At 41.2% G+C, this 27,996-nt stretch overlaps 2 protein-coding genes and 1 pseudogene across 2 annotated transcripts; 2 read left to right on the forward strand and 1 right to left on the reverse strand.

Annotated features, from left to right (window-relative positions):
* Positions 1–20,997: 20,997 nt before the first annotated feature.
* LOC116920639 lies at positions 20,998–22,241 on the reverse strand (annotated as a pseudogene).
* A 3,808-nt stretch (positions 22,242–26,049) lies between these two features.
* Positions 26,050–27,082, forward strand: LOC123466779. The gene is made up of 3 exons (XM_045166950.1): positions 26,050–26,436; positions 26,500–26,957; positions 27,010–27,082. The coding sequence occupies exons 1-3, from the start codon at positions 26,050–26,052 to the stop codon at positions 27,080–27,082; spliced, it is 918 nt and encodes a 305-aa protein (XP_045022885.1).
* A 140-nt stretch (positions 27,083–27,222) lies between these two features.
* On the forward strand, positions 27,223–27,720 carry LOC123466761. The gene has a single exon (XM_045166936.1). It carries the CDS (start codon positions 27,223–27,225, stop codon positions 27,718–27,720), a length of 498 nt encoding a protein of 165 aa, XP_045022871.1.
* Positions 27,721–27,996: the final 276 nt, after the last annotated feature.

Here is a 27,996-nt window from a genome sequence, read left to right on the forward strand (position 1 = left end):
TTGTGTTGGGAAAGGTTGCGCAACTCTACCGATAAACCATTTTTTGGTTCGGGATAGACTCGAACGTTCCCCTTTCCGTTTGAGACTCTTACACCTTCCAACAAACAAAAATTACACCCAAATTGTCCATTAAACTGACCGCAATTCCATGGGATAGGGCGGGCCACCGTATCAGTCTTAGCAATCAACACAACCAGTCTGTATTTCCTGCCGTTCACTATGATTCCTTGTTCTTCAAGTTTTCGTAGTTCGGTAAGCGGCTGATCCATTATGGCTTTGGCTGGTGGTTTTTTATTTCCATACCATAAGGATAACAAAACGACGAAATCACGGCGAATTTTCTACGGTGCCTCATTTATAATGGCCATAAATGGCCAAAATACATATTGACTAACCTTAAAGCCAAATGTATAAGAATGTTAGTTTAATGTATAAAACAGGCTTTCTTCATTCAAAGAAAAACCCCTTGCAGCAGTAGTACCTTAAAGCAACTGGCACCATCCAAGTTTAGTTGCACTGTTATGGTATTTTCGTCAATCATTTTCTCTCTTCTTAACTTTCTGTACATATCTCCAGAATTAACATCACCACGGTAATTCGGGTCTTCGTCCCGCATCTGATCTTCCAAACCATGATGTTCGATGAAATATCTTACTTGTTTTTCAATTGGCAAAACCAATACATAAAAATCTTGTCGCTGGTCTTCATAGTAGTTATGTCCACATAATTTCTTCAGAATTGGCTTTTCCAGATTGTCTTTGTCTTTCATGGTTTGAAGTATGGAACTGCATTTTTGTTCGAGAAAACCCATATTTTTGTGGTTTGAAATGTAAGGTGTTTATACTCCAGCAACAGCATATGGACACTGAATGTTCTACATGATCAAATGCACTGGTCATTTGAAAAATTTTTTATGTTGGCCCAAAAAAGCTTTTTGTAAGACGACTTCCCAAATAAAAGGCAATACTGAGCAGTGGAAGATAAACAGTTGAGTGTATTTCATTGCGTTCAAACTAAAATAAATAATGACAAAATTGCAATATAGTGCAAGTTAATTGATTGGAATTGTGTTTAACCTCATCCACATCGGAACTCTTAATTGATATGCTGCAATCTTCAGTTTGATCTTCTACATCTTGAATGGAAAGTAATTGATCGGCATCATCACATCTAGCTTGTAATGTTGCTAATAGGCTTCCTTCAACGTTTGCTGACTGAATTTGTCCATCGTAAACATGGTTTTGGGTAGCTGAACTCAATGCATGACTCTTGTGAATTTAAATTGTAATTAATACAACTAACTGAAAATATTTTACTTAAGAAACAACTTCGATACCTCACGAAGAGCGCCTGGACCCTGGTCTTGATCGTGGTAAGGATCATGGTGGTCCGCAGCATCTACGTCTGGATCTTGGTCACAGAACCGTTTTGGGGATAAATCGGCCATCTCTGCATTAGTCTCTCTAACTGCCATTCTTTTCATTTGCCATCTTGACATGTTGGTCTTTTTATAGCACTTTAGGATAAGACTGAAGAAAATTTTCTTAAATACTGGGAACTTATTGTCAAAATTAGGACGCACCAAGATAACTAAAATTGTCCGTCTGTTTTACTATATTGCTGTGAAAGTGTCGATGACTCGTCTGCTGGTACTGACTACTGAGTTTATGATTGATGTAATTGATGTAATAATTCCGGCAACGTGAAAGCTGTCCATCAGAAATCTGGCAAAAACCACAGATTGCTGGGCGCCAAAAAGCCATAAAACGCCGACACGCCGTTAAGTGATGTGCTGGATGTGTTGTAGTGTATATTGAGCTGCTGAGGTATTATTACGTGGTTTTTTTTTCACTGTAACACTCTATATATAGTTCTTTTTTTACGCAGTTTTTGCAGTAATTTCTGAAACTTAGGTGGTATGGCGGATTTAAGTGAGCAGCTGTCTATGGATGGTAGTGTTGCCAGTGTTTCTCGGCCACTAACAATAGATTCAAGACTGATGGTCCTGTTTGACTTTGTCGAGTTTGCCCCTGGTGCAGGACTTCTTTCTCATGTGATAAGGCCACAATTACCAGAATCAGAAGAGGATGCAGTAACAATGATGAAAATTTACGTTGGAAGTAAACGTCAACTGGCAATAAGGTAAAGTCTAAAGATCCTATTGAAGAATTTTTGCTATCATTAATTCTTTTATTCACTTTCAGGTGGAAAGCAAAGAAACCCAATGGTACATCATCTTGGCATTTGATTCCCCTTGTCTCAACTGCCAATTCCAAAGATACTGTTATTCGTGTTGGAAAGGCAGTACTGATTTCAGGTTCACCATCATTATTCCTTATTTTATTACACACAAATATTAATAAGTATTATGTTTTTCAGATGACAAAGATAGTTTATCTACCATGCGAACAAAGATGATAAAAAGTTTTACGGCATCTGCTGATCGTAGAGTAGCAGACCGTCCCAAAGCTCAATGTCAGCTGCAGTTTTTGGAAGAGCAAGATAAGGCATCTTTTCCTGCTATGTTAAATTCCGGTCTTGACGGTGAAGCGGGGCAATTTAGTTCTGAAAAGCGCCCTTACGAGGATATAGAGCAGGTTTGTATAGACAAAACTGTGTCATTTTTTTTAAATCTTAAACTTAAAGATGTAATTCAAATTTTCACAGGAGCTTGCTGAAACTGATGTGAAAATCGCCAAATTGGAGGAAGACAACAGGCAACTAAAGCAGAAAGTCTTGGAGCTTCAAGAAGAAATCAGTGCGTTCAAGGAAGATCCAGTTCAACTCCTTACTGAAAGTGAGTTTCTAAATTTCATGTTTTTTTTACTAATACCTAATTAGATCTCCTTTTACATTACAGCTGTTCGGGCGCAGACGATTGTCGTACAGCGCTATATTGAACGACTGGAAGGAAATCAATCCGCAGTTGGCCAACTACCATGTACACCAGGGCCTTCACTGGATGCCGTAACTTCAATAAACTCCGAGAACACACCTGTAAAATTTTTATTTCTTGGTTTCGTTTTTAAACTTAACAATATCCTCAAATCTTCAACAGGTTAAGCTCTATGGCAACATCAATATAGACAAACAAAAACTGAGGCAAGCCACGGTGACTGGGAGCATGAAAACCCAAAATCCGGCGAGGTGTCTGAATGCTACCGTCTCAGTTTTACTGTCTGGTTGGTGGACCAAATCGGAGCTCTCTCTCTTTAGTCTGGCCGGTAGAGCTTTCCCTAGTATACCCGGGAGTAAACCCAAGGCAAAGTTCCCAGAGGAAGTGATGGAGGCAATTGTCAGTAAGTTAATTTTTTTTAAATTCCTGCTCTATTGATAAATTTATACTTTAATTCATTTAGAATTCTCGATTCCAAAATGGGAGTCTTGGCATAAAGTTCTCCTTACGGCCGATCAGATAAAAACTGCCATAGGAGATCGACTACTTGCTTGCCACACAAGCGAAAAAAAAAAAAAAATTGCAGGAAGCTGCTGCCCTTAATGTCGCTGGGAAAAAGGACTCGCTATCATTGCGCAACTCGGATCTTCAAATTGAAAATTGCAATAACGTCCCCTACAATGGTTCCGAAGAGTAACTTCAGCTGTTTTTAGTCATTCTATGACAATAAGTTATTAATTCTTAAGGTTACAAAGACAAGTTAATCTAGTGTAATGTTATTTCTTAACATGCTGTCCTTATTGTGGTGAATTTCACGAGTTTTTTTTTTATTCTTTGAATATATGTTTACCGTTGTGCGGTATATGTTATTTATCCGGAAAAAATAAATATTGCGGTTGCAAAATCGCATTTTGAATTTCAAAATGTATTTATTTTATTAATATTGATACTTACAAAAAGAAAGCTTAATTCTAGAAGGCGTTTATAAGCATAAATTAGTTAGTAATAATTTAGCTAACTCTAGCTAGGTATATTTACACTATAACATAAATAAGCATTTTTTAGCTAAATAGCTGAAAGCTATCGACAGCTAACTTGTTAATAGCTTTATTTAGCTCACGGTAAGTTTAGTGGTGGATGTTGCAGTTCTAAGCTTACCCAAAGTATAGTTTAAAGGCCTGTATTGATTTTTTATTCAAGCCTAAATAACCAAAAGTAAGGTTTCTGTGGCGTACGGGTTGTTAGGCACCAAAATCCATACCTAAATACTGGAAACGCCATGAAGTGAAGTCCATAGTTTTAGGACAAAGTCCATATTTTAGGTCCTTAAGTCCATGGTTTCGGACAGGCAGCGCCATCTAGTGAAGTCCATAGTTTTGGATCAAAGTCCATATTTTAGTAGTCCATTTTGGACTGTCCAAGTCCATAGTTTAGTAACACCCCGAATTTCCAAAAACGACAGATGACATCGTAACAGAAAAATAAGATTCCTAGTTTCAAGGCAAATGAATGCAAGAATGCAATCAGGCGGTAAGTTTCTCCTTGATAATCATTGGATACTTTTAGCATTACTCCATGTCTGCAGCAGAGTGAAACGATTCCTGTCTCATCAAGTCCTCTGTAGTACGTAGAGTCAGTTTTGCCAGCTTTAAAAGTTGACGATCCACAAGTTCCATGACCTTTAAGCTAAGGAAACAAAAAATAATACGTTGTATTAGAAAATGCTTTTATAATAAACCATATTTGATAACACAAAGACTTACTATAGGAATCTCAGAATTTACATCTGCAATAAATTCGTTGAATTCCTCATCTCTGGCAATAGTAATGCCTTCAAATAAAGGAATACTACCGTGGCTATAGTTAGGTAAATTAAAATTGGTAATTGCATAATGAGGATTAATTAGACACCTTTATACAACTTACTCGTTTGCTGATTCAAGCCTGTAGCATTTCATATTTGCATCACAATGGCATGCCAAAGGATCTGTGCCACAAGCTTTGCATTCCATGTTGTTGACACGCTTGATATCAGCTTCAATATGATAGTTACTGAATTTGAATTCTATGGAAGCCATTTCAAAATGCATTGGGCTGATTGTTGAACACTACATAAAACATATTAATAAATTAATGAAGAAGCCTATTAGAAATTAAACGAGGAACATATCGAGCTAATAGACTTACCCTGTTATGTTTTTCAAACAGATCTATCAGAATTTCAAGAAATTTTCTTTGGGAGATTCCTTGTATCATATGTTGCAAATGATACCAATATAGAAGTAGATTGCCACAGAACAAGTAACTACTTTCATCATCTGTAGTTCCCAGCCAAAATCTTGAAACGATGTAATCTGCAGTTCTACTTTCAATTTTTGGTAAGTGGAACACTCAAATGCGGTGGATTTCACATCGAATCTATCAGACTATATTACTTTTATTTCTAATAGAAAAATTGCTGCTTATACATGGCTTCCAGACCTTTGGTTGTGACTACGGCAACATTCCTACACCCAGGTACACATTTTAGATCTGTAAATTTACATTGTCCACAAGTCAGGGGAAGTAAACATGGAACTGAAACATCTAATTGTGAAAATTTTAAATTATGTAAATGAGAAAAGTGTATATACATACTACAAGGTAAGTAAAAGAGTTATACCATACAAGTTTTTAAGATTTCACCCTTCGAAGAGAAAAATTCTTCTTGATTCAGGAATCTGTTGCATTTTTCAACAGTAAACACTCTGTTGTGGAATAGAATTTTAGTGTGAGTATTTATATCACATTCTATACACAAATGAAATCTGCAATCAATGCAGCGTACAGCTGCATCAGCATTGTGACAGCTTTGGCATTTTTGCTTTTAGAGTGCCTGAGAAGCAACAATATTTTCCTGTAATTTGGGTCTAAAATTGGCCCATTCATTCTCTATCTTGCTGACTCTTTTTCCCCAATCTCCAACTAAATTTTTTACTTCCGTAACTTTTTTCACACTCCTAAACGTCTTCTTTGTCAAGTCTAACTGTGACTGTAGTTGGCTTGTGATATCTGTTAATCTTTAAAAAGTTGTTGTTTCAAATGTTTCTTGGACTGAAACAGGATTATCGTTATATTGAGCAGGCAGTTCACTAATTAGGTCTTGACCTACAGTACCAAGCAGTTCCAAAGCTTTTTTCAAACAAAAAGTTTGAAAAAGTTGAAACAAAATTTCTACGATTCCGTTTTGCGGCTCACCGCAGTACTGGATGTTACTGAGGAAACGAAATCGAAGAAACTTTTTTCAAACTTTTTTGATTATCACTTTTTCATACAAATTTCACGGAATTCGATAGATCTCGACGAGTTCTATTCATTTCCGTAAAATTTATAAGGTTTTGTTTATTGGTTTATTCAAAAACTAATTATGAAATTTTGCGCTTTTTGGGGGGAAGGGGGGACGCCCAAAACCAGATTCTTACAACCTCTCGTTCGACCATTTAGAACGACATTTTCTTACAAACTTGGTGCATTTCTGAAAGCCCATTTTGTCGTGCATCTAATGGTGCTATTGAATTCATTTTTAATCAAGTTTTTATTGCTTAATTTCTAGAAAAAATATACCACTATCAGAAGGCATTACTAGCTCTAACTAGTAGCACATTTTGGGAACAGAGGACTTTTGACGAAATTCAAATGTATTTACGATGCACTACTCGACTACTATGATTCTTTCTTTTGATTTATTTAGACTCATTTTATTATGGACTCATTCACTGTGGTAAAATTTTTGAGGACACAAAAAAATCTTCTTGGCACGTACTTTGCGCACGCGTAAGTAGAACATTTTAATAAAATGAAGACTCCGATAGAAATCATGAGAAAACAGTTTATTTCAGCGGTAATGAAAAAAGTATTTTGCAAATGTAACCTAAAATTTTTTGGCAATAGAAGATTACTGCCTAATTCATTGCAATAGAATCGTCCACCGTTGAATCATCAATCTCTTTTGCATCACAATTATCAATGTTTTCACCAAAATCAGCCTCATCGTCGCTTAAAGGTTCCTCGTTGCCATCACTACTTTCACAATCGTTTTCATCGCGCACGGGCACACCTAAATTACACAACAAAGAAAAAATTGTAAGGTCCATAAAATGTAATGCATATATATAATATATACCTTGATGAAACAATTTTCCACCACAGTTTACAAAGTGAGTTGGCAGAAGTATTTGAGTGTGGTTTTCACTGAAGAGAGAACGTTGATGGAAGTAGTTGAATGTAGCTTCTGGTCACACTCATAGCAATATATGTCACAACAAGTATTGCATTTAGTGTAGAATTTTAAGTTCACGGAGCAATGACTGCAAATGTTTTGCACATAGGCTTTAGAAATTATGATTGGTTTGTAAAATTCTTCTAGGGAACTTTCCCAGTCATTCGTTCTCTCTGCCAATCTTTCCTTCCAAGTCTTACGTGTCCTTCCATGTTGATGGTTAGGAATTTCAGTTCCAGCTGTTTTAACTGCTTCACATAACAATTCCATGGTCTGCGCCTGATCTTTTAGCAGCTTTCTTCTTATCCTATATCTCTGCTTTCTTCTTGTCCTATATCTCTGGCTTCCGCCCATTCTCTGACTGTCGATCACTCCAGTGTTGGTAGAGATTGTTTTTAATCTAGTTAAAACTTGCATTTTCAGCAGTCTTTCAGCTACATTTGGGCAGTGGCTCAACTGGTGACCTACGTTTGTGTGGCGTCTGGCGTTGGCTAGATTATATGCTGTTGCATTGCAATGTATACCTGAGTGGCTTGGTATCCAGTAGAATTTTATTTTGGTGCCTGCTGAGTTGAAATTGACTATTTGATTTATTATTTTAGGTATTGTGTTGCTAGCTGTCCTTTTGAAGTTCCTGATCGCCTCTATGGCTGCTTTGGAGTCGCAGTAGATGGTGATCATGTTCCAGTTTTGGTGGTATACGTGGGCCAGGGCTTGATTGATGGCTTCTAGTTCAACGTTGAAGCTGTTTGTTGATTCAGACAGCACGAATGATTCTTTTATTTTCAATTTATGTATGAAGAATGCGCATGTTGACTTCCTGCTTGTCATGCATGTGGATCCATCCGTGTATATGGACAAGTGGTCTGGTGGTTCATCTTTGTTGATTGCTGTGAAGGTTGCAGACGTAAGGTGAGTGTTTTGTTTTGCTGCTGTTTTGCTCATAGGCAACAATTCGACGGGGATAGAAAATAGTTGCCATGGTGGTATGGGATCCGTGTATGGTTGATCGGATGGTTTGTTTCTTGGATGAATTTTGTAAGATAGCTTTAGCTCCCTTAGGTGGCGAACGGTTGATGGGGTGCTTCTGGTTTTCCACTCCTTGTTAGATTTTGACAGATAGTAGATTGTTGAGTATGCTGGATTCCATGGTTTGCTGCATAGCTTCATTAGCTAACTTTTGGCTAGTAGGTCCCATCTTTCTTGGAAGTTATTCCTGTTTCTGCCTGCATTAGTGCTATGGGGGTTGATCTCATGCCTCCTTGGATGAATCTTAATATGCTGTTATGATTTGTTTCTAGTTTTTGGATTCTTGTTTTCGGGGCTGATGAGATGACTGCGGCTCCATAGTCTATTTTGCTGCGGATGATTGCTGTATAAATACGGAGGAGGAGGGTAGTTTGCAGCGGGTGTTTGCCATAGGTAAGCATTTCCATTAGGTTGGGTCTTTTTTGTATGCCATTGTTGATGTGGTTGGTGTGATGGTCCCATGATAGCTTGGAATCAAACAAGATGCCTAGAAACTTGTACTGTTTACTTTCTTTGATGCGTTCGTTGTTGATGAGTAGGTTTAGGTCTCGTTCTTTTTTTGTTTTCCTCGTGAAGGTAAAAGCTGCGCATTTGGTGGTTGAGAGTTCAAGTTTCCAGTGTTTTGTCCAGCTGTCTATTATGTCGAGGTATGGTTGTAAGGCGGTCTCAGCTTGTCGTTTGATAATTGTGGTGACGTGGATTTCTATGTCGTCTGCAAATAGGGACGTTTTGCAGCCGGCTACTGGTGGTGGAAAGTCAGCCATCATGATATTGAAGAGTATCGGGCTTAAGACACACCCTTGGGGGACGCCTCTATTAAGATATCTTTCTTCGGACATGTTGTTTTCCATTTTGACAGTAATACTTCTGTTGGTTAGGAAGTTTTGGAGCCAATTAATTATGTTCCCTCTGAAGTTCAATTTGGATAGTTTGTAGATTAATCCTGTTATCCATGTGTTGTCATAGGCCTTTTTCAGATCCAGGAATACTGCTGTGGTGGATTTCTTTTCATATAAGCCGCTGATGATATCGGATTCGAGACGAACTATGTTATCGTTGGTAGTGCACCCACTTCTGAAGCCTGTTTGGAATTTTGGGAGGTATTTGTGTTTCTCTAGGTGCCATTGGAGTCTATTATTAATAATTTTTTCCATTATCTTGCAGAGGCATGAGGTCAGCGAAATTGGCCTGTCCGAGTCGGTATCTTCTGGAGGTTTATTTGGCTTTAGGATTGGGATGACAAAACCAGTTTTTGGGTCCTGACTCACGGAACCACTGGTGCTTCTCCTTGATCACGTCACTCAGTGGATAGTTGTCCTGCCACCTGCTCAGTGCTGTCCTCGAGAATGAAAATTCTGCATTGTCACAGAGTTTGTTGTCCCTACAGCGATTTTACCACCCGTTCTTCTTACCGATGCAGCCAGTCTCCAACGTCGTCATGATCTCCTCCTGCAAAGTCGGGTGAGGCTTGGAACTTAATCTGCGCCGCAAAAGCTATGGGTGGGTTCAGAAATTGCGTTAACCTAATTGGATCCCGCCCTGGTTCCCGTGCTGCCTGAAGGCCTCGCGTTACCCGTTTACCTCGACTTGCCGACCTTTCACTAGATGCTGGTCGATTTCTCAGTTCCCTTTTCCTACTACTTACTGCCGACGAACTTCTTCTGAATGCTCCGAAATCCAACTCCAGCTGTGGTTTGTCGTCGTCTCCGTCTACTCCTTGTACGTCCTCCTTCCCTTCCATGTCCGCTTCAATGATAGTCAGTTGATAAACCATTTGAGTTGATCATCTGGTCGTTACTTCCCCCGACCGCTTTTGGTCCGATAGCCTCACTTGCTCTTCCGCTTCCCAATCCTGCGACAGAGGAATCCCTGGCCAGATACAGCACCTTTCTTCCCTCGACCGTTTTTGGTCCGATAGTCCCAAAAAACTATTTCAACCCCATATCGAAAAGATATTTAGTTTTGATATCCACCGATTATTCACAGGATGTATGCGCATTCGCGCATCAAAAAAGACGAATTGGTTATTTACCTATTTGAGAAAAGTATCCTATTTTGATCCTCATAGCTGTATTGCACGCTTAAACATAGAACGCATCGTAATTCAGCATAAGAATAAAAGGCAAAAATGCTGAAAAAATACTTTTCAAACCAAACCATTGGTTTTCCGGCCAGAGGTTTTTTTAGAAAGAAAAATCCTTGAGACTATCAGGGAAATAAAAGAAACGTTTGAACGAGTAAGGGAAACCAGAAGGAGTATAAATGACGGAGTAAAAATTCCTTTCGGGCCAAGAGGACGCAAGCTGATTTTTTTAAAGTTTGATCAACCTTCGTGGAGCGCAGTACAGTAGTCGGGTATAGGCAGTAGACATAGTACAATAAGTCCGCTCTAAGCAAGATACCGAGATACGGAGTCTGGAAGGGGAGTAATTTGCGCGACGGTATAAAACAATGCTACTTAGGTCCAGTTCCTAAGGTTGAGGTACAAAGAAAGATACGTGAAACGTTCACTGAAGGGTAAATACGTTTTTTAAGAAAATAAACGTCGAAAAAAGAAATTACAAAGAAAAAGGGGACGTATATGAAATGAACTTGTAGTGTGTAAGTGTAATAAAATAAGTCGTTTTTGGTTCTTCACACTATTGCCATATTTGCTTCAATATTGCTGTTTTAAGCCATCGACAATAAACATCGAAGAAGTACAAGTATAAATTTTTTATATAATCTATTTCTCTTACCCAATCTCAGTGAGATTGGTTCATAGTTCTTTTTTTTTCAATTTTGTTCCATAATTGTTGCTGCCTACATTGCCGGGGCCGTATTCTAGCCTTGGCTTAAGCACATAATGTTTTCTTGACTATATTTTTCTTTTTTTTTAATTCTTGCCTGAATTTACTGAAAACCGTATTCAAGCCTTTTTTGCTTAGATTTTCTACTTAAGAAATTTTTTAAACTTGTCTGTTTATGTTTACGGTAGAAAATTTTTGTACGTCAACTAATAGTTGGCCTTCAGCAATTATTTTTTTTTATTATGTGCTTTGAATCATGCTAAACGCTACTGTTGTCCTAGTTTTCCTTAAATATAACATTTTCCGTATGGCAATCTTTTGACTTTTAATTTTCTAAACCGTAGTATCTAGTGGTGTAGTGAAAAAATATGAATAACATCGACGAGCTAAAACGCCATCTTGAGCTTTTGAACAACGTCCTAAATAGTAACATTGAGAGTAACGTAAGTGAGGATGAATTATATGAAAGACGAATAGAAGTGAGAAGAAGAATGGTTTCGTTTTACAGTCAACGGGCTGATATTTTTGATCTTTTCTACAATGATCAAATTTACAAAGTATAGACCACTTTCGACTTGCTTCGTATCCGCTTAGCCAAAAGTCGTGCGGCTAGTCGACTAGTACGCACCATGGCGGGGGATAGCCGAAACATGCTGCAGACTTGGCTAGATTGAGCCCATGAACTTAGCAGTTGTTTGTCTTTTACTGCTGTCTGCTAGTGTATCAAAAGAAAGAAATGTCCGTTTTCAAGTTTCAGTTGTCAGAGTTAGTGCTTTCGTTAGAGGATCGCGATTTTTATTACAAAACACTAGAGTTCCTGAAGTGTCACGATCAAATGATATTTCTCAATGGGGGGAATAAACTTATATGAAGATTTACCACTTTTATATAACTGTAGAGGGATAACAAGGGGATCGTTACACTTCAGGAACTCTAGTGTTTTGTAATAAATGATTGGATCAAAATGGTTCAACATGCTTTGGCTAGATTTCATGGGACTCATCCAACCCCACTCTTTACAAAGAAATAACCACGTCCTCATAATCACCGATGATTTTACCAAATGGATAGAAGTTATTCCTTTACTGGATCAGACAGCCTTGACAATAAGCCAAGCCAAAAAAGGACAAAATTATTCTTTACCAACGATTCCCTAGGGCTATCATTCCCTAGCGGAGTTTTGTCGGGTCGGATCCCGTGTTGAACCAGTGTGCTTCACCCGTGTGAAGTGTGACACTGGTGAAACACACTGGTGTTACACCTCTTGTTCGCGTGATAGGGCGGGTTTAACACCGGTGTAAGTTATAAAGCTTTACCCGCAAATTTTATAGTTATTTTGCACCGGTATTGTTCTAGTTAAATATACCCGTATAAAGCTCAAATTTGTCCCAGTGTACTTCTCTGATTATCCCTACTATATTAACCGGTGTAATACACTAATATGTAACTGGTGCACTTCTCCAGTCTCTTTCACGAGTGCAAACAAGCTAGACATTTTCAGTAAACAGACAAGTGCTTTTTACTGCCACGTATTTTATTTCTATTGTACTGCTGAATGAAAAAGCATGACATTAGGGCACAAAACAAGTAATTGATTGACTGATGCAGTCCAGAACTTCTAATAACCATGAAATGTTAAATAAAAATTGTCACAATGTAAAAACCTAACATTGGAATCTTCTTAGTATACCAACGACAAAACAAATTAAAGAATAAAACAGTTAACTAATGCTTGAAGTAACAAATTCACACAAATTCGCCAACAGAAATTCCCAACTGACATGCACGAGGAATAATTAAACATTAGTCGGGAAATATTAAATTAATAAGCTTAGTTTTACCATCGGCGTTATTCACCACTAAATGCGATCACCACGCGATATGTCTTTTTTCCAAGTTCGTCTGCTCTTTTGCAGCTTGGAGAATTCTAAAGGTATGGAAAGTCAAATAACAAAAGACGATTGATAAGCGACAGCAAAAGCATTCTTACTGCTGGTATCCATGGCTACCACAATATGTCGTCGTCTGCATTCCCACTTGTGTTTTACAATATTGTAAAGTGAGCGTTTGAAACGCAGTAAACATTGGATGGAAAACTATATTTATGAAACAAGATGTAGACGCGTTTCATTGCAGTGTCAAACCAATATGTTCCTTACAAACTGTGGTAACAAATTGAAATAAAAAATATGAGTGTGGCAAACCAATATGAAATGCATATAGATGTAATTTTAAAAGCTATATGTCAACCACTTTGATGAATATTTCTAAGTCCTTATCGCAGAAAAAGTAAACCAATATGCTGTTTCGTTAACTAGCCTACCCACGGTTTCAAACTGGTGTCACACACACTTAAAAAGGCGCAGAAACCACAAAAAAATGTAAGTGTGTGACACTATTATGAAACCAATATTCCCCGAATAAATCCCCAACACCAACTAGATGAATTTTTATGGTGCTTAAATCTAGTTCTACCTAAAGTTCATATTGGTGTCAGACACCCTCCGAAAAATGCCATCAACTAGAGGGGAAAATATCATTAAGGAGTGTCCTGCACCCGTTAGGAATGCTCTTGAATCTGGTTTACAAAAATTACCTTTACTCTTAAGTAAAAATGAGGCAAAATAGTTTCGTAACACGAGGATCCGAAGAGTATCAAATGCAGCTTTCACATCGCAAATTCAGAAATACGTTAAACGAGGCTTTTCATTTGAAATTCCTCGGTTGCGTGAAGCACACCCAATGTTAACCATAAATGAAGGGTTTGAAATAAGTGTTTTACACCACACCAGATCCACACCAAAAAACTTCACTGGGGTTACCAATCGGGGTTCGAACTTCACCTCAGAACAGAATTATACGGCTTATTAAATTAACCTCAAGCCAACGGTCTCACGGAAAGGTAGAACAAAATGGTAGCAGAAATGTTACGGAAGTATGTGGGATTCCCAAAATCAAGTTGTTAGATCCAACAAGTTTAAGAAAGCTCAGAGGTTGGACCGTCATTAGAGAGCACAGGGTTCATAAGCTAGGCAATACTCCTTGACGTCAGAAATCATCATTGACAAGTAATATTTATGCAGCGACCGTAGGACAGTCCTTTCATGGGCTAAATGACCGGAGAATGGGGAGTCGTGATACTCCTTTAGCAGTGACTTCCTCAGGCTAAGAAGGACTATCACTTGTTATTGGGCAAAACTCTACTTTGAGGTTGGCTTATTGAGGTGTGACAGCAAACCATCAGATATCGAATATAGATCAATTTCTTTGGCCCAGATTTAGGTGCTTTTATTTTCACTTAGTGTCTTGGCCTCCGGGTAGTTTCTTATACCGCTGCAGAGGGGATCTCTTTGCTGTTTTCGGAACACGATGTCCTCGGTCTTTTGGGGCGGTTTGAAAGAGTTGATTGGGATTTGTGACAGGAAATCCGCATTGTCATATACTCTGCCGGGGCGGTACTTCAGTTCGTCAGAACCTTTCGGTTTCGTCTTTAAACTTTTGCGCAACTGTAACTGCTAATGGTTGCTGACGATGACGAAGATTCGTCTTGCAAATAGTGGCATTTGCTTGTGCTATCGTTTGGCTTAACATTGGGTGGACAATGGTGAAAAAACACTTAATAAATCGACGGTAATAATGTGCAAGCCCCAGGAATGGCTGCATCTCTTTGAAATCTAGGGTTTCCTTTAGTTCGCCAGGGCATCGATTATGGTTAAGTCTGACGCGATGCCGTTCGCAGAAATAGTATGGCCTTGATATGGCACCGATTTTACTAACAATTTGCATTTCGAAAGTTTTACCCTTAGGATGGCATTATTTAAGAATTCAAAAACCCTGTTCAAATTGTTTATGTGGTTTTCGTTGGTCTTCGAGAATATTATGATGTCGTCCAGGTTGACCAAACAAGTCTTTCCTATTTACAACTTGCAAGATAACATTCAATAACCTGTGGAAGGTTCCTGGGGCTTTAGTGAGGTCGAATGCAAGACCACCACTTGTACAACTTATTCTCCATGGTTAAAGCGGTCTTCTCTTTTGACGTTTCTTCCATGTCTATCTCGCAATACCCGGATGCTAAGTCCAGAGTGGAAAAGCATCGCTGTCCGTGCAGCAAATCTAGCACGTCATCAATTCGGGGTAAGGGGAAAGAGTCTTTCTTCGTCAGAACATTCAGTTTTCGATAGTCTATGCACAGTAGATCGTCTTCGGTCTTCTTGTTTACTAAAACGTTTTGGGGCAGTCCAAAGAGAATCGATGGACGGATGTTGTTGTCTTGTTCTTGTTCGAGACTTCCTTTTGATGAGGGAATGCCCTAAAGGGTCTCTGGAAAGGCCCTGTTCTTGTGTATCACTAACGTATTTAATTAACCTTGTGTGGTCCAGGTCACTGGTTTTGAATGCGAACATGATGATTTGCTAGAAGTTTGCGCAAACTGCTCGTGACGTTCTCTGCGACGTCTGGAAGGGAAACCTCAAGACATTCGTTGTGGAGAATGTTAGGCTGGTTGGAGCAGGACGCAACGTGAGTATGCGTCTTAAAGGACACGTGTCCCAGAATAGTGTAGCGAGAAAGGTCGATGGTACGGTTGGTCCCGTTGACCAAAACGATCTGAAATATTTTTTTATCTGACTTCGTTGAGACGAAAGGGTCAAAAGAAGCCCGGGGGGTAGTTGGGAGTCTTTGAAAAGAAAACATGCTGTTTCGAGAGCTTTACGGGACTATTCGCGCTCTTCATCAAGCGTGCAGATGATAAAGGTATTTTTATTCCATTGGCAGCCATCATGATTCCTTGGTTCACGTTTTGGAGTTGATCAGACTCCCTCACTCGATAGACAGTTCGCTAACGACCGTCGATCATGAACTTATGTTCATTAAGGGCGTCTAACCTAGTACGCATTCTTCCATAATTCCCTGAAAGGCGATTAACTGTTGCTGGAAGGGTTCACGGGGCCTTTCGTTCTCATCGATAACATTTACTACTACGGTTCGCTGTCAGATCAGGGGCCTGTTGCTGATGTCAAAGATGTCTACGGCTACTTCCTTTGAATATTGCAAGTCTTCTTCCTGCAGTAGAAGCCTGTCAAAAAGCGTTGTTTATGAGGCTTTTCCCTTCTCCACTGTCTACTAATGCTTTGAATGTGTAATTCTCTACTAACATTCTTATTTTTTGAGTGGTGGGGCTTTTGGATGCGGATTGGACAAATTGTTAAGGTTTACTGGAGTAAAGGCTACGAAACCTAGACGGGCATTGATTCGGGGAGGTTGTCCTGATGTAGTGAACGGGGTTGTGGAAGTGGGTTGAGAGGAGGATGAGTTATTGCCCAACTGCGGGTCCGATAAAGGCGTGAACCCCTTCAGCGCTGAGATAGGGAGTACGGTAGAGGGTCCGGGCGGTGTTAGTCACCATCTTCATCTCTATGCCTGCTTCCAAGAGGCAGCAACTCAATTTTGTAAGCCTGGACGAAAGTGCCAGACTGCTCTGAAAGCTTTTTGCTTGTCGCCATCCCATAGATGGAGAGTATCGGTGTCGCTATCGGTGTTGGATGTAGAGCGTGGTTGTGAAACATGGTTGGCAAGAGAAGTGGTGAGCGGGTTAAAGTGGGGAGCGTGGTGTTATCTTCAGCACGATGAGATGGATTTATCTGACAGATCTTCTCTTTGGGTGAAATCTATAGACTTCCCGGTGCTTAGCTTGAGTTGTTCGGAACTGTGGGGTGACAGTTTAACAAAATCATGTTTTGGGACGTCGACCAATTGCTCTTTGATATTCTCATACGGGGTTGCTCTAAGTGATGGGGTAGGGGCGTCGATAGTCGAGGGGAAATAGCTCCCGCTTTCTTACGATCGGGGAAGGATTGGACCCCATGCGAACGTTTAAGAATTCGAATTCTTAAAGAGGGGCATCTCTATAGTGGTACACTACTAATACGGCCAGCAATGCAACCCTTGCGTGCTCGTCGCCTAAATGATTTTGACGGTTGACCTTCAGATGGTATTTAACTTCGAAGAGGAGTTCCAAGATAACTCTTCCGGGATTTCTTGAAGAATTTCCTGGAGAAGTCCTAGATTAAAAGTGAAATATAAATCATTTTCGGCAGTTTCTCAAAAAAAAAATTTTTTTTATCGTTTACTATTTAACAAAAGGCAACTGCTTCTATGTCTTTATTACCTTCACAAATTTTCATGGCAATTTTCTGTTACAACAGCAACTACACTTTGCATTTAATCGGTATCAAAATCAAAGTTGTCATTCAAAATACATTTTTCATCATGGTTGTTACACTTTCTTGCTATTCTCTGCTCTATTGGTTGTCGGGCAGCGACGTTCCCTACCAGATTAGATACATTGCCGTTGTCACCACCCTCACCACCCTCAAATTTTAATTTTAATATTACAATACACAGTGAAAAGAAGTAATAAGATGGTAAAAACAAGAACTATTAATTACCGGGATTGCTGTTGCAAATACTGTAGGATTGTCAAATTCCAAAACTTCTGAGTAATACTTCTAGTAGTTCTCAACACGCCATTCTCACCCAAAGGATCACCATCTAATCCATACTAGAATATTTACATCAAAAGTTAAACAGTCTTAGTTAACCCATTGTTGTAGTTCCTTCTTGCAACTCTGGCTTCAACAATGAAATTCTTGTGGAAGTGGGTTGCAAGATTTCAAGAAGATGGACGTTTAGGATAAAAAACGAAGCCCCGTTCTTGCCGTCCATACAAAATTGACGAAAAAACTAACCCTACAATAATAACCGCTGATACCTGTTTAAAAGGCTTGCTACTTTTTTACATTGTGTTTGATTTGCTTTTTTTTTCCCGTTTTAAATCCTTTTTCATTCTTTGAAAGGTTTTAAAGAAACCTCCAAAGTTACATGTTCCGTTGACACGGTAGGGAAAAAATTCGTGACGCTTGGCTACGGGGAATGATACTTTACCAAAAAAATGTCTTACCGATCACCATCGACAACAAATACTTAAATTCGCCAAGGAAGATGTTCATTACAACGTTGATTTCAGGAGAAAAATTATCTGGAGTTATGAAAAAAACTTTTAATCCGATAGTGACACAGCTCAATACGTTAGGCGCTTACCCAATGCCGACTACGATTTGCATCGTACGACAAGGTGTACAAAAAAAACTCTTAATATTTTTCAAATATTATTATGACCATGTTCCAGAACCACATCCATGTTGCTGGACCGTTACATAATGTAAAGCCTTAAACCACTTTTTTGCTCACCTGTTATTTCTTCATGCGTGTATGTAATTTTGCGGCCCTTTTTTGTTGTTTGTTGACACGTGTATTCAGCTGACCTAAAGCAATCAATTTCCAGTAGAGGACAGGCATGCAGCTACATGGTCAATACGCCCCTCTACATACTCAGATGTTTTTTTTTTTTTGCCAAAGTCTTTAATCGATACCTCACCATTGTCTTGCGTTTCTGGAACAGCGTCTAAAAAGAAGAAAGAAATGGATATTAGAAGGTTGTTGTTAGATGGGTTGGAGGCTGAGAATGATAAAGACTGCGTCTGAATTGAGGTCAGCTCGGAACATCTAAGAATGGAGGTTATGGCAACCTATCCTCCACATCTTGAGACAAACCTTTATCTTAGTTAGGGGTCACTCATTCAGACAAAGGGTTTTCCAAAGATTATTTTAATTTGTTTTCATTATTTTTTTTTTCCTATGAACTGATATTTTTTTACGGTATTATAGGTTTATTATACCTTTTTACGGCTTCTGTGTCTACTCCTGCGCAATGCTTCTTGAGACAAAGCTTTGTCTCAAGATTTGAAATGTAATATTTTACCGAACCAATTTATGTAAGGCTCTAGTGTTAATTAATAGCTTGGAAAAACAGGTATTTTTACATGTAAAAAAAATACCGACAACAATTTGATTTGTTGTATCTTGTATTCATTTGTTGAGAGAATTCTTTGTTTCATAATGGATTTAAAAACAAGATTTTGTTTTGTCCCAGGTTTATAATCCAGTATCCATTTGCTTTTAATTGCTTTTCTACCTTGTTGTTCCAGAGAAAAGGAATGTTTAATTTGAAATGTATATTTAATTCATGTTTTCCCATGTTAGTTTAAGTCTGAAGTATCGATTAATTTCGTAGGCCGCCAGGTGGGCCACTTGTCGGTGCAGTAGAGAACAGCTGATGTTGCAATTAAGTATCTTGTCAGACACAGAAAGTAGCCATTATTCATTTTAGGGCTTGTATAGCCATTGACGACTCGTTTTACTCTGTATTGGTGCGAATTCTCACCTTGTGATTTCCTGTACCTCATTTGAGCCTTTGAGGTAATTTTGTATAGATATTTTATGTGCGTGATTGGCTAACATTATTCTCGTGTACAAAGATTAGGCCCTAGAATTGATTTGTGTCTATGATTGCCTTATTGACCGGCTCCAAATTGTGGATGCTAGGTGAGAGCTAGTTTTTTATTTCAATTGAAGTCTGTTTATGTTAATTCTGTCTTAACTTAGGCAATTTGTGCTTTTGCTGTATTCGGTTCCATTGCTTGCATGTGCTTGCAAAATTGACAAATAAATCCGTGCCTTGATTAGAAGCAATCGATCGGCCTACTCCCCCCCCCTCTCGACCATTTCATTCTCTCGCTAGAGCATTGTGGTAATGGAACAATATCCCAGGTTTTGTTTTCCATGAGTGATTTATACTCCTCTTGAATGGCCTCTTTCCAAAGTTTAGATTCTGGGCAGGACATTGCGTCATTAAAGCTGATTGGGATGTATGGTTCCAGGAGAAGAGCACTAACTGGGCCATACGGTGTTGATGGATCATGTTCTAACACCATTGTCTCAAGGACTGCCCTCGTACCTTCTTCTATTTAAGATCCATCTGATGTGTCTTCCTTGTAGTTTACGTAGGGTAGTTGACGCTATGATCTTCTAGTGAGCTGTTCTTCTAAAGGTTGAGGTATGATCGACATGTCAATTATTATTAGTGCCTGTTACATATCAATCTCAGCATTGATATGTTGTTCCGCATTTGGCTCCGGATTGACTGCCTAATCACTTCTCCTTCTCGGTTATCGATGTCCGCCCATCTATTCTGATTAAATTAAGTGGATTCAATTTTTAATGTTGTTTTTTTGAAGTAGTCTTTGTTTTTCCATTCTAATATTAGGTACACATATATCCAGTTAAGTGTATATAGTGTTAAGAGAAAGGTATTTAGAGGAAGAAACCTAGTAAGTATGTGTAGAATATGAGGAATATAAGCAAAACTACCTGGGGAATAATAGCCTGGGCCTCTTGCTCAATTGCATTTTCCATTAAGAAATCAAATACTTCATCTCGGGCATTGTTGATCTGTCAATCTTAAACTTATATAAGCATACTGGGCCCATAACCTGATGAAGTATGACACTATATCTATATATATACATATATACAGGCATTGACAAGTATTGCAATAGGTTTTCAGTAGTTATATTTAAGAGAGCAGGGAAAATTACAATGTTACCATGAAAAGATATCAGAACACAGAGAGCAGGCGAGCCCGATTACACCCAGCACTTTGATAGTAGTGTCTCCACTCCTCTTAGGCGTAAGTGGGTTTTCCCAACTAGCAGAAGGAGTTGCTGAACCCGATTCCTACTTCAACATTATTTGATGTTGTAATTTAATTTAAACAAATTCTGATTCTAGAGCCTATACTATACAAGTGTACTGATTAGCTATCGTGGATATTCTTTTTATTTAAACATTTTTTAGCTAAGGATTTAATTCCGATATTGTGGATACCACTTTATTACATAAATTATTCTACGGATTTTTTAATAAAGTTGATGTAATAAAAAACAATCTTTGTTCTATGCGCCATGTACAATTAAATCCTTTTAATCGAACAATTAACGCATAAAAGACACACTTTTTCAGTAGAAAACGCACCAACGATAGAATTCATCTTATTACCGTGATACATTTTTTTTATTCGGAACAGTATTTTACAATTTGATAAAACATTTATTAAAGAAAATAACCTAATTTTGGTCGCTATCAGTAAACTCGAACGATTCCTCGCTTTCTTCTTCAGTGTCTTCGCCCAATTCATCGGAATCTTCGGTCAGCGTGCTTTCAAAGTCATGTGGTTCCTCAGAAGTGTAAGACTCGATGCCACTTTCGACATCTCCTGCAGGATTAACTTCAATTGCTTAACATTGGGTGAGCCGAATAAAATCGGCTTCTGAATACAGCTGAAATGTTTCCAGAGAATCTTGAATCTTAACATCTAATCTGGCGATTTCACATCGCATCAAGATTGCTTTACCAGCTATAAACTGATTAGTTTCCTCGCATGAAACGTTCTGGTCAATGAGATTTCTATTCAAAGAGGAGCGAGCTGAGTCAAGGTACAAGATATACTCTTTCATCTCCATTTTGCAGAGCTTGATCTCTTCCTCGGCTCTTTGCAGTAGCATCCAAGTATCAACGAGTTCATACTTCTGACTAAGTGACACTGTTTAACAAGAACGATTAGATAACATTGCGTACCACTAGTGCAGAAAAAACTACAGAAATTACAAATTGAAGATTCAATCTCTAAATCATCTTCAGAGTTGAGATCCCACGGGAAAATACCCTTCTCAAAATCCTCCATCGAAATTATTCCATGTATAGCTCTGTATTTTGAATTAATTAATGAAAGTAATTTCACAGCTTTTCCTTTAATTTTAGTTAACACTTCCCGGAACTTTGTACGACTCTTGCAGGAATCTAATTGTAATTTTACAATTAACTGTGGAAAATAATAAGTAAGAACTTTTTTTTAAGTCATCGGCTTGACAAGGAGATAAAAATAGAGACATTCTTCGAAAAAATGAAAAGCCCCTCAAGGTTTCGTTTCAGCTTATCAATAGGAGTATTTCTGTTTTGTCGTGATCCCAGATTAACCAGAGCTTTTGCTTTCAATTCTTTTAAGATTTCTGGATGATCTTCAATGTTACACTGATTGGAGTTCAATAGAGAGGTCAACTTATCATTATATACCGCTACACACTTCGAAGCCTTTCCGAAAAATAAGAATAGCATGTAAAACGTTATACACCATTTTTTTTTATTTATACCCTTTTTAATCGTTTACTGAGAATTGAAGGCATTCTTTCAATTTTACCCCAGTTCCAGTACAGAATTGCAGCAGAAAGTAAATCCGTCCTGTCTAAGAACATACAATCGTAAATCAACGAAGAATAATAATAAATGGGAATGACTTACTTGCTTTGCTCATATGCTTCGTTACATAACCATAGAGAGACAGTTAAGAAAAGACTTGCTCCTGCTCCTAACCAACAGTGAGACCAGCTCCTTTCTGCCAGTGGGGATTATAGAGAATCTAGAACTTGAAAAATTGAATTAATCTGTAACTGAACTGTAACTGGCACATTACGGTTTCACCTGACACGGCCAATGATGAGCTTTGGCGTGCATTCTGGGTAAAATGCCTTTCATTTTACTTGTCATCTGCTGATACTCCGGAAAAGTTATAACCACTTTTCTTACTAATTTTTCGTATCTGCAAATGACATCATTGCAGAAAAATTAGCAGTTCAATCCAAATACAAGTTTTTGGAGAAATAAAGTGTATGTCATAGATTCCCCTTCGTGAATGTTGATTGCACCAAGCCCTAACCCATGACGGCAGACACTGAGAAGAAGACCGGTCTCATCGGATTTTGATCTTTTACAAGAATCTACCTTCGCAGCTTTAAAAGCTGAGCCTCCACACATCTCCTTTTTTTGTGTCTGAAGGAAAAAAATGCCTTTAATCAGCTGTATTCTTTAATCATTTAAATTTAAAACTATTACTTTTTTATTTTGGTGTAAATTCTGATACGAAAATTTGCTACATCCTTGTCCGATTTATGTAATGTGTTGCAACCCCACACCCTTCCGTCTTACCCCCGCAGCTCTGTTTCACCCCTCAGTCGCCATTTAGTTGTCTTTCTGCGAAGGTCTCACCTTCACTCGACTCAGTTTAATACATTGGCGTGTGTTCAACGACTTGCTTGTTTCTCACGTCATTACATGGCGCAGTTGGAATTTTCGAACTGAAGTTCTCCGAAAAGTGCCCGTAAATTTGATGCAGTTTCCGTTTTGGTGCCGTTGGCAATCGTTCAACGTTCGCTAGCCACTCTTGCCGGTTGACTCAAGTGTTACGGGGCACCCACTCGTGTACATTTTCTGTTTGTGTTTGTTTCGCCCGTTTTGCTTTTTTTGTGTGAAAAGAATCAAACCTGGCGAAATTACTCTTGGTGAATTTACCTGCCTTTTGTGTTTCGCTCGTGTTCGTTGGCTCGGTCGATTTATCAACGTCCTTACCACGAGATTAGTTCACGGCGCCACCACTAGAGGCACCGCATCACCACCGTGTATGAGCGAGCCGATCGACGTTTTCGACGGAGTTTTTTTCTTCGGTTGGCTCTGGAGTCCTACAATGGCTGCCCCCGCTGCTGCTCCCGCTGCTGCCAACACGAGGCCTTTCCGGCCTTACGGCACTGCTCCTCCATTTGACATGGATGATTACAAAGACTCGTTTGAGATTTGGCACGCACAATGGGACATTTTCCTTGAGCTCTCCACTATCAACACGGCCCTCGACGCAGCCGACCAGCCACGATACAAGGCAAACGTCCTCAAGTCGTGCATGTCGAAGTCTACTCTCACAGCGCTCCTTACTTCCGGTATGTCGGCCACCGATCTTCAAGATCCCGACAAAATCATCACGGCGCTCCGGGATAGATGCAATGCCGGCCGTAACTGCCATGTGTGGCGCCAACAATTCTCGTCCCGCGTCCATCGAGACAAAGAAGCTATTGACGACTGGCTATGCGATCTGCGCTCTATCTCCAGCAAGTGCGAGTTTGGTGCCGACTGTTGTGCTGCTTGTGAACCCACCCGAATTCTGGGTCAACTCGTATTCGGCGTGCGCAGCGACGACGACAGGCGGAAACTGTTAGAGCAAGGGCCCACTTTGAAATTGGATGATGCCCTCAAGACGTTGCGTCTCACAGAAGCTACTCGCAAACAGTCAGCAAATCTGAAAGGTAGTGACGCCAGTTCCATCTCGCGGATGTCTCAATCCACGTACAAAAAGAACAAAAGCAGCAATCAACAAAAGAAGGTTTCATTCGAGTCGAAAACGGATACACACTCGTCCGCTGCCAAGCGTGGTAGCGCATTGAAGGTCAGTGGTTGTTTCAACTGTGGAAGCAAGGAACACCACAAGAGGGCGGATTGTCCGGCATCCGGGAAAGAATGTCACGCTTGTGGCAAAAGAGGCCACTTTTCGTCAGTCTGCAGCAAAGAGAAGAACAAGAAGTCGGGCGAGGTACGCTCAATCAGCGTTCACTCCACTACAATCGGTGCAGTCACAGCAGCCGAACTCGTCGATATCTTCGTCGCTCCGAAAAGTTCTTCAGGATCTACTGCCCAGGTGCGCTTCCTGCCGGACACAGGGGCTGAACTCGACGCCATCCCACGCGAAACGTTTCGCCGAGCCTTTCAAGGCGTCAAACTTGCGCCAGCCGCATCTCCAGAGACCGCCACAGGATCGCCGATCGTGAACGATGGTACCTTCACTGCTACGCTCAACTGGAACGCAGACGATGATTCGAGACGGCCCATCACTGCAACAGTTCACGTTCTACAAGATCTTAAGCAGGCCGTGCTCTCCAAATCGTCTCAAAAGAAACTGGGTATGTTGCCTGAATCATATCCTCATGCTCGTGTGAGCACGCTCGCCTTGTCGGCCATCACAGATGTCGAAACGGACACCAGTCCAAGTTCATCCCTGCTCTTCCCTCACCTCCTCTCGCGCCCACCAGCACCGATGACGGTCGCAGCGCTCGAGCCAGGCGTCACAGGCGAACGAAAAGCAACCGATCTCAAGAACCTTATGATCGGTTTCCGGGTCATTTTCGACGGTGTTTGCCGCCCAATGAAAGGCCCGCCTTGCCACTTCGAACTGAAGGCAGACACTACACCGGTCTCGATGCGCGGATCACGCCCGGTTGCAGTCCCAATCATGCAGAAGCTAAAAGACGAGCTCGAACTCCAGGAAAAGCAAGGCATCATTCGGAAAGTGACTGAACCAACAGCTTGGGTTCACCCAATGGTCGTAGTGCTCAAAAAGTGCGGCGGGATCCTGATCACCGTGGATTTCCATTTTCTAAACGACAAAATCATCCGCCCACGCTTTGAGTCGCCCACCCCGTTCCAGGCCGTGCGCACCATCCCGAAAGGTATGCGGTTCTTTACCGTCGTCGACGCACTCAAGGGCTATCATCAAGTCCCGCTCGATGAAGAATCGTCCGCTCTCACGACTTTCTCGACACAGTTTGGCAGATTCCAATACGTCCGACTCCCCATGGGCATCACTCACGCCGGTGATGATTTTGGCAGACGAGTCTCTGATGTGTTCGACGACATCCCCAACACACGTCGAGTCGTAGAAGACATCCTGATCTTTTCTTCAACCTACGAGGAACATTTGGAAGCAGTCCGTCAAGTCTTTACCCGCGCGAAGGAGCACAGTATTTCCCTCAATCCTCGCAAAGTGATTTTTGCCGAGTCATCTGTTCCGTTCGGCGGATTCATTGTCGACGCGGAAGGTTTCCGCCCAGATCCTGCTCTCCTCGGTGCGATCTCGCAATTCCCGACGCCGCTGAACATTACTGACCTCAGGGCCTTTTTCGGCCTCTGCCAGCAACTAGGGAATTTTTCCCACGACATCGCAAGCGCGCTCGTCCCTCTCTCGCCCCTTTTGAAGAAGGGGCTCATCTTCGAATGGACTTCGACCCACGACGACGCCTTCAAAGCAGCACGCGCGGCCCTATCGGCTCACCACAGCTTGGCATTCTACGATCCCGATCTACCAACTTCACTCCACGTCGACGCTTCCCGTCTTTGGATTTCTCCTAAAACAACAAAGCGCCGACTCCAGGTGGATGGTTGTTCAAGCTGGATCACGCTTTTTGTCATCCGCCGAATCTCGGTACGCGATGATTGAGCTCGAGTGCCTGGCCGCCGCATGGGGAATGCACAAATGTCGGCAATTCCTGGAAGGACTGCCGTCCTTCGAATTAGTCACGGATCACAAGCCTCTCATCCCGATCCTCAACAACTACGCACTAGATAAGCTGGACAACCCCCGTCTCCTCCGATTGCGGCTCAAAATACAGCGCTACGCGTTTACGGCGAGGTGGATCCCGGGAAAAGAAAATCGTGACTCAGACGTGCTGAGCAGAGCACCTATCGCAGCAGCTACTTCTCAGGACGAGCTGGCCGAAGGGGCGTCTTTCGTTTCTCCCAGGATCACTATGCTGTGTGCTATCGACGGGTCGGACCCAACGGTCATCGATCCCGTTTTAGAAAAGGTGAAAGCTGCCGCCGTCACCGATCCCGTCATGAAGGAGCTTCGCGAGGTGATCCTCAGCGGTTTTCCAAACGAGAAGTGCAACCTTTCGCTGGCTCTTCGACCCTTTTAGCGTGTTCGACATCATCTAGCCGTCGACGGAGAAGATGGGATGATTGTCATGGGAGCTCGAGTCGTCATTCCGAAGGCGCTGCAAGGCGATTTACTGCGTGACCTACTGAAAATGCACCAAGGCACCACCAAACTGCGGCAACGGGCACGACTGTCCGTCTTTTGGCCCAACATGGATGCTGAAATTGTAAATCTCGCCGGCGCATGCGAGGAATGCACTTCTAGCCTTCCATCACACCCGCCGGAACCTCTTCGACCTCACGAGCCAGCTTCGCGACCCTTTGAGCAGATTCATGCAGATCTCTGCCAACTCAACGGTCGTCATTTTCTCATCCAAGTCGATGCATTCAGCGGCTGGCCTCATGTCGTCTATTTTCCGGACGCCCACATTTCCGCCAAGAAAGTCATCAATGCTGTCCGGGAGCTATTCATCAATGTCGGTGTACCGGTCAAATACTGGTCAGACGGCGGCCCTCAATTCCCTGCAGCGGAATTTAAGCAATTTCTAAAGGAATGGGGAGTCTCACTCGGAGTGTCGTCTCCTCATTTTCCCCAGTCTAACGGCGTCGCGGAAGCCGGAGTGAAATCCATGAAGAAGCTGATCGCCGGATCATTCACCTCCGGATCGTTCGACGTCAACAAATTTGGACAGTCGCTACTTCTCTTCCGCAACACCGCCGTATCTGGTGGTCGTTCACCAGCTCAAGTCGTCTTCAATCGCCCCATGGGCGACTGCCTCCCAGCCCACCGCCGTTCGTTCGCTGCCGAGTGGCAGAAAGACGCCGACGTCCTCGAAAAAAGGGCAAGACGCGCAAAGGAGCTGAGGACAGAACATTTCAATCGCCGAGCACATCCCTTACCGCCCCTCCAGGTCGGCAACGCAGTCCTGATCCAGCACCCAATCTCAAAATGCTGGTCTACTCCCGGCGTCATCACCGAAGTCAGACCGAATCGTGACTATTTAATCAAAACTCCCGCTGGACGTGTGTTCCGGCGAAACCGGCGCTTCCTACGTCGTCGAGTTCCAGTAATGCCTGCAGCCGTCACGCCGCCAACAGTACCCGTGACACCCGCCCCAGCCATCCCTGGGCAAGCTGTCGTCCCGTGCCCAGCACCCGACCCCGCTCCAGTCAACCAAGGCGAAGAAGATCCCCCTCCGCGACGTTCAGCGCGGGTCCCGAAGCCATCATCATTGTATCCCCCTCATACGTGGTCGAAATAATGCTGTGTGTTAGACATTAAGCTATCACCTTATTTCCCTTGTCTATTACGGCTTAATTGTCTGAAAAAAAAAAAAAAAAAAAAAGGGACGTGTAATGTGTTGCAACCCCGCACCCTTCCGTCTTACCCCCGCAGCTCTGTTTCACCCCTCAGTCGCCATTTAGTTGTCTTTCTGCGAAGGTCTCACCTTCACTCGACTCAGTTTAATACATTGGCGTGTGTTCAACGACTTGCTTGTTTCTCACGTCATTACAATTTAATGACCAAGTCACCAAAC

The sequence above is a fragment of the Daphnia magna genome, unplaced genomic scaffold (assembly GCF_020631705.1).
Source record: "Daphnia magna isolate NIES unplaced genomic scaffold, ASM2063170v1.1 Dm_contigs117, whole genome shotgun sequence".
NCBI lineage: Eukaryota > Metazoa > Arthropoda > Branchiopoda > Diplostraca > Daphniidae > Daphnia > Daphnia magna.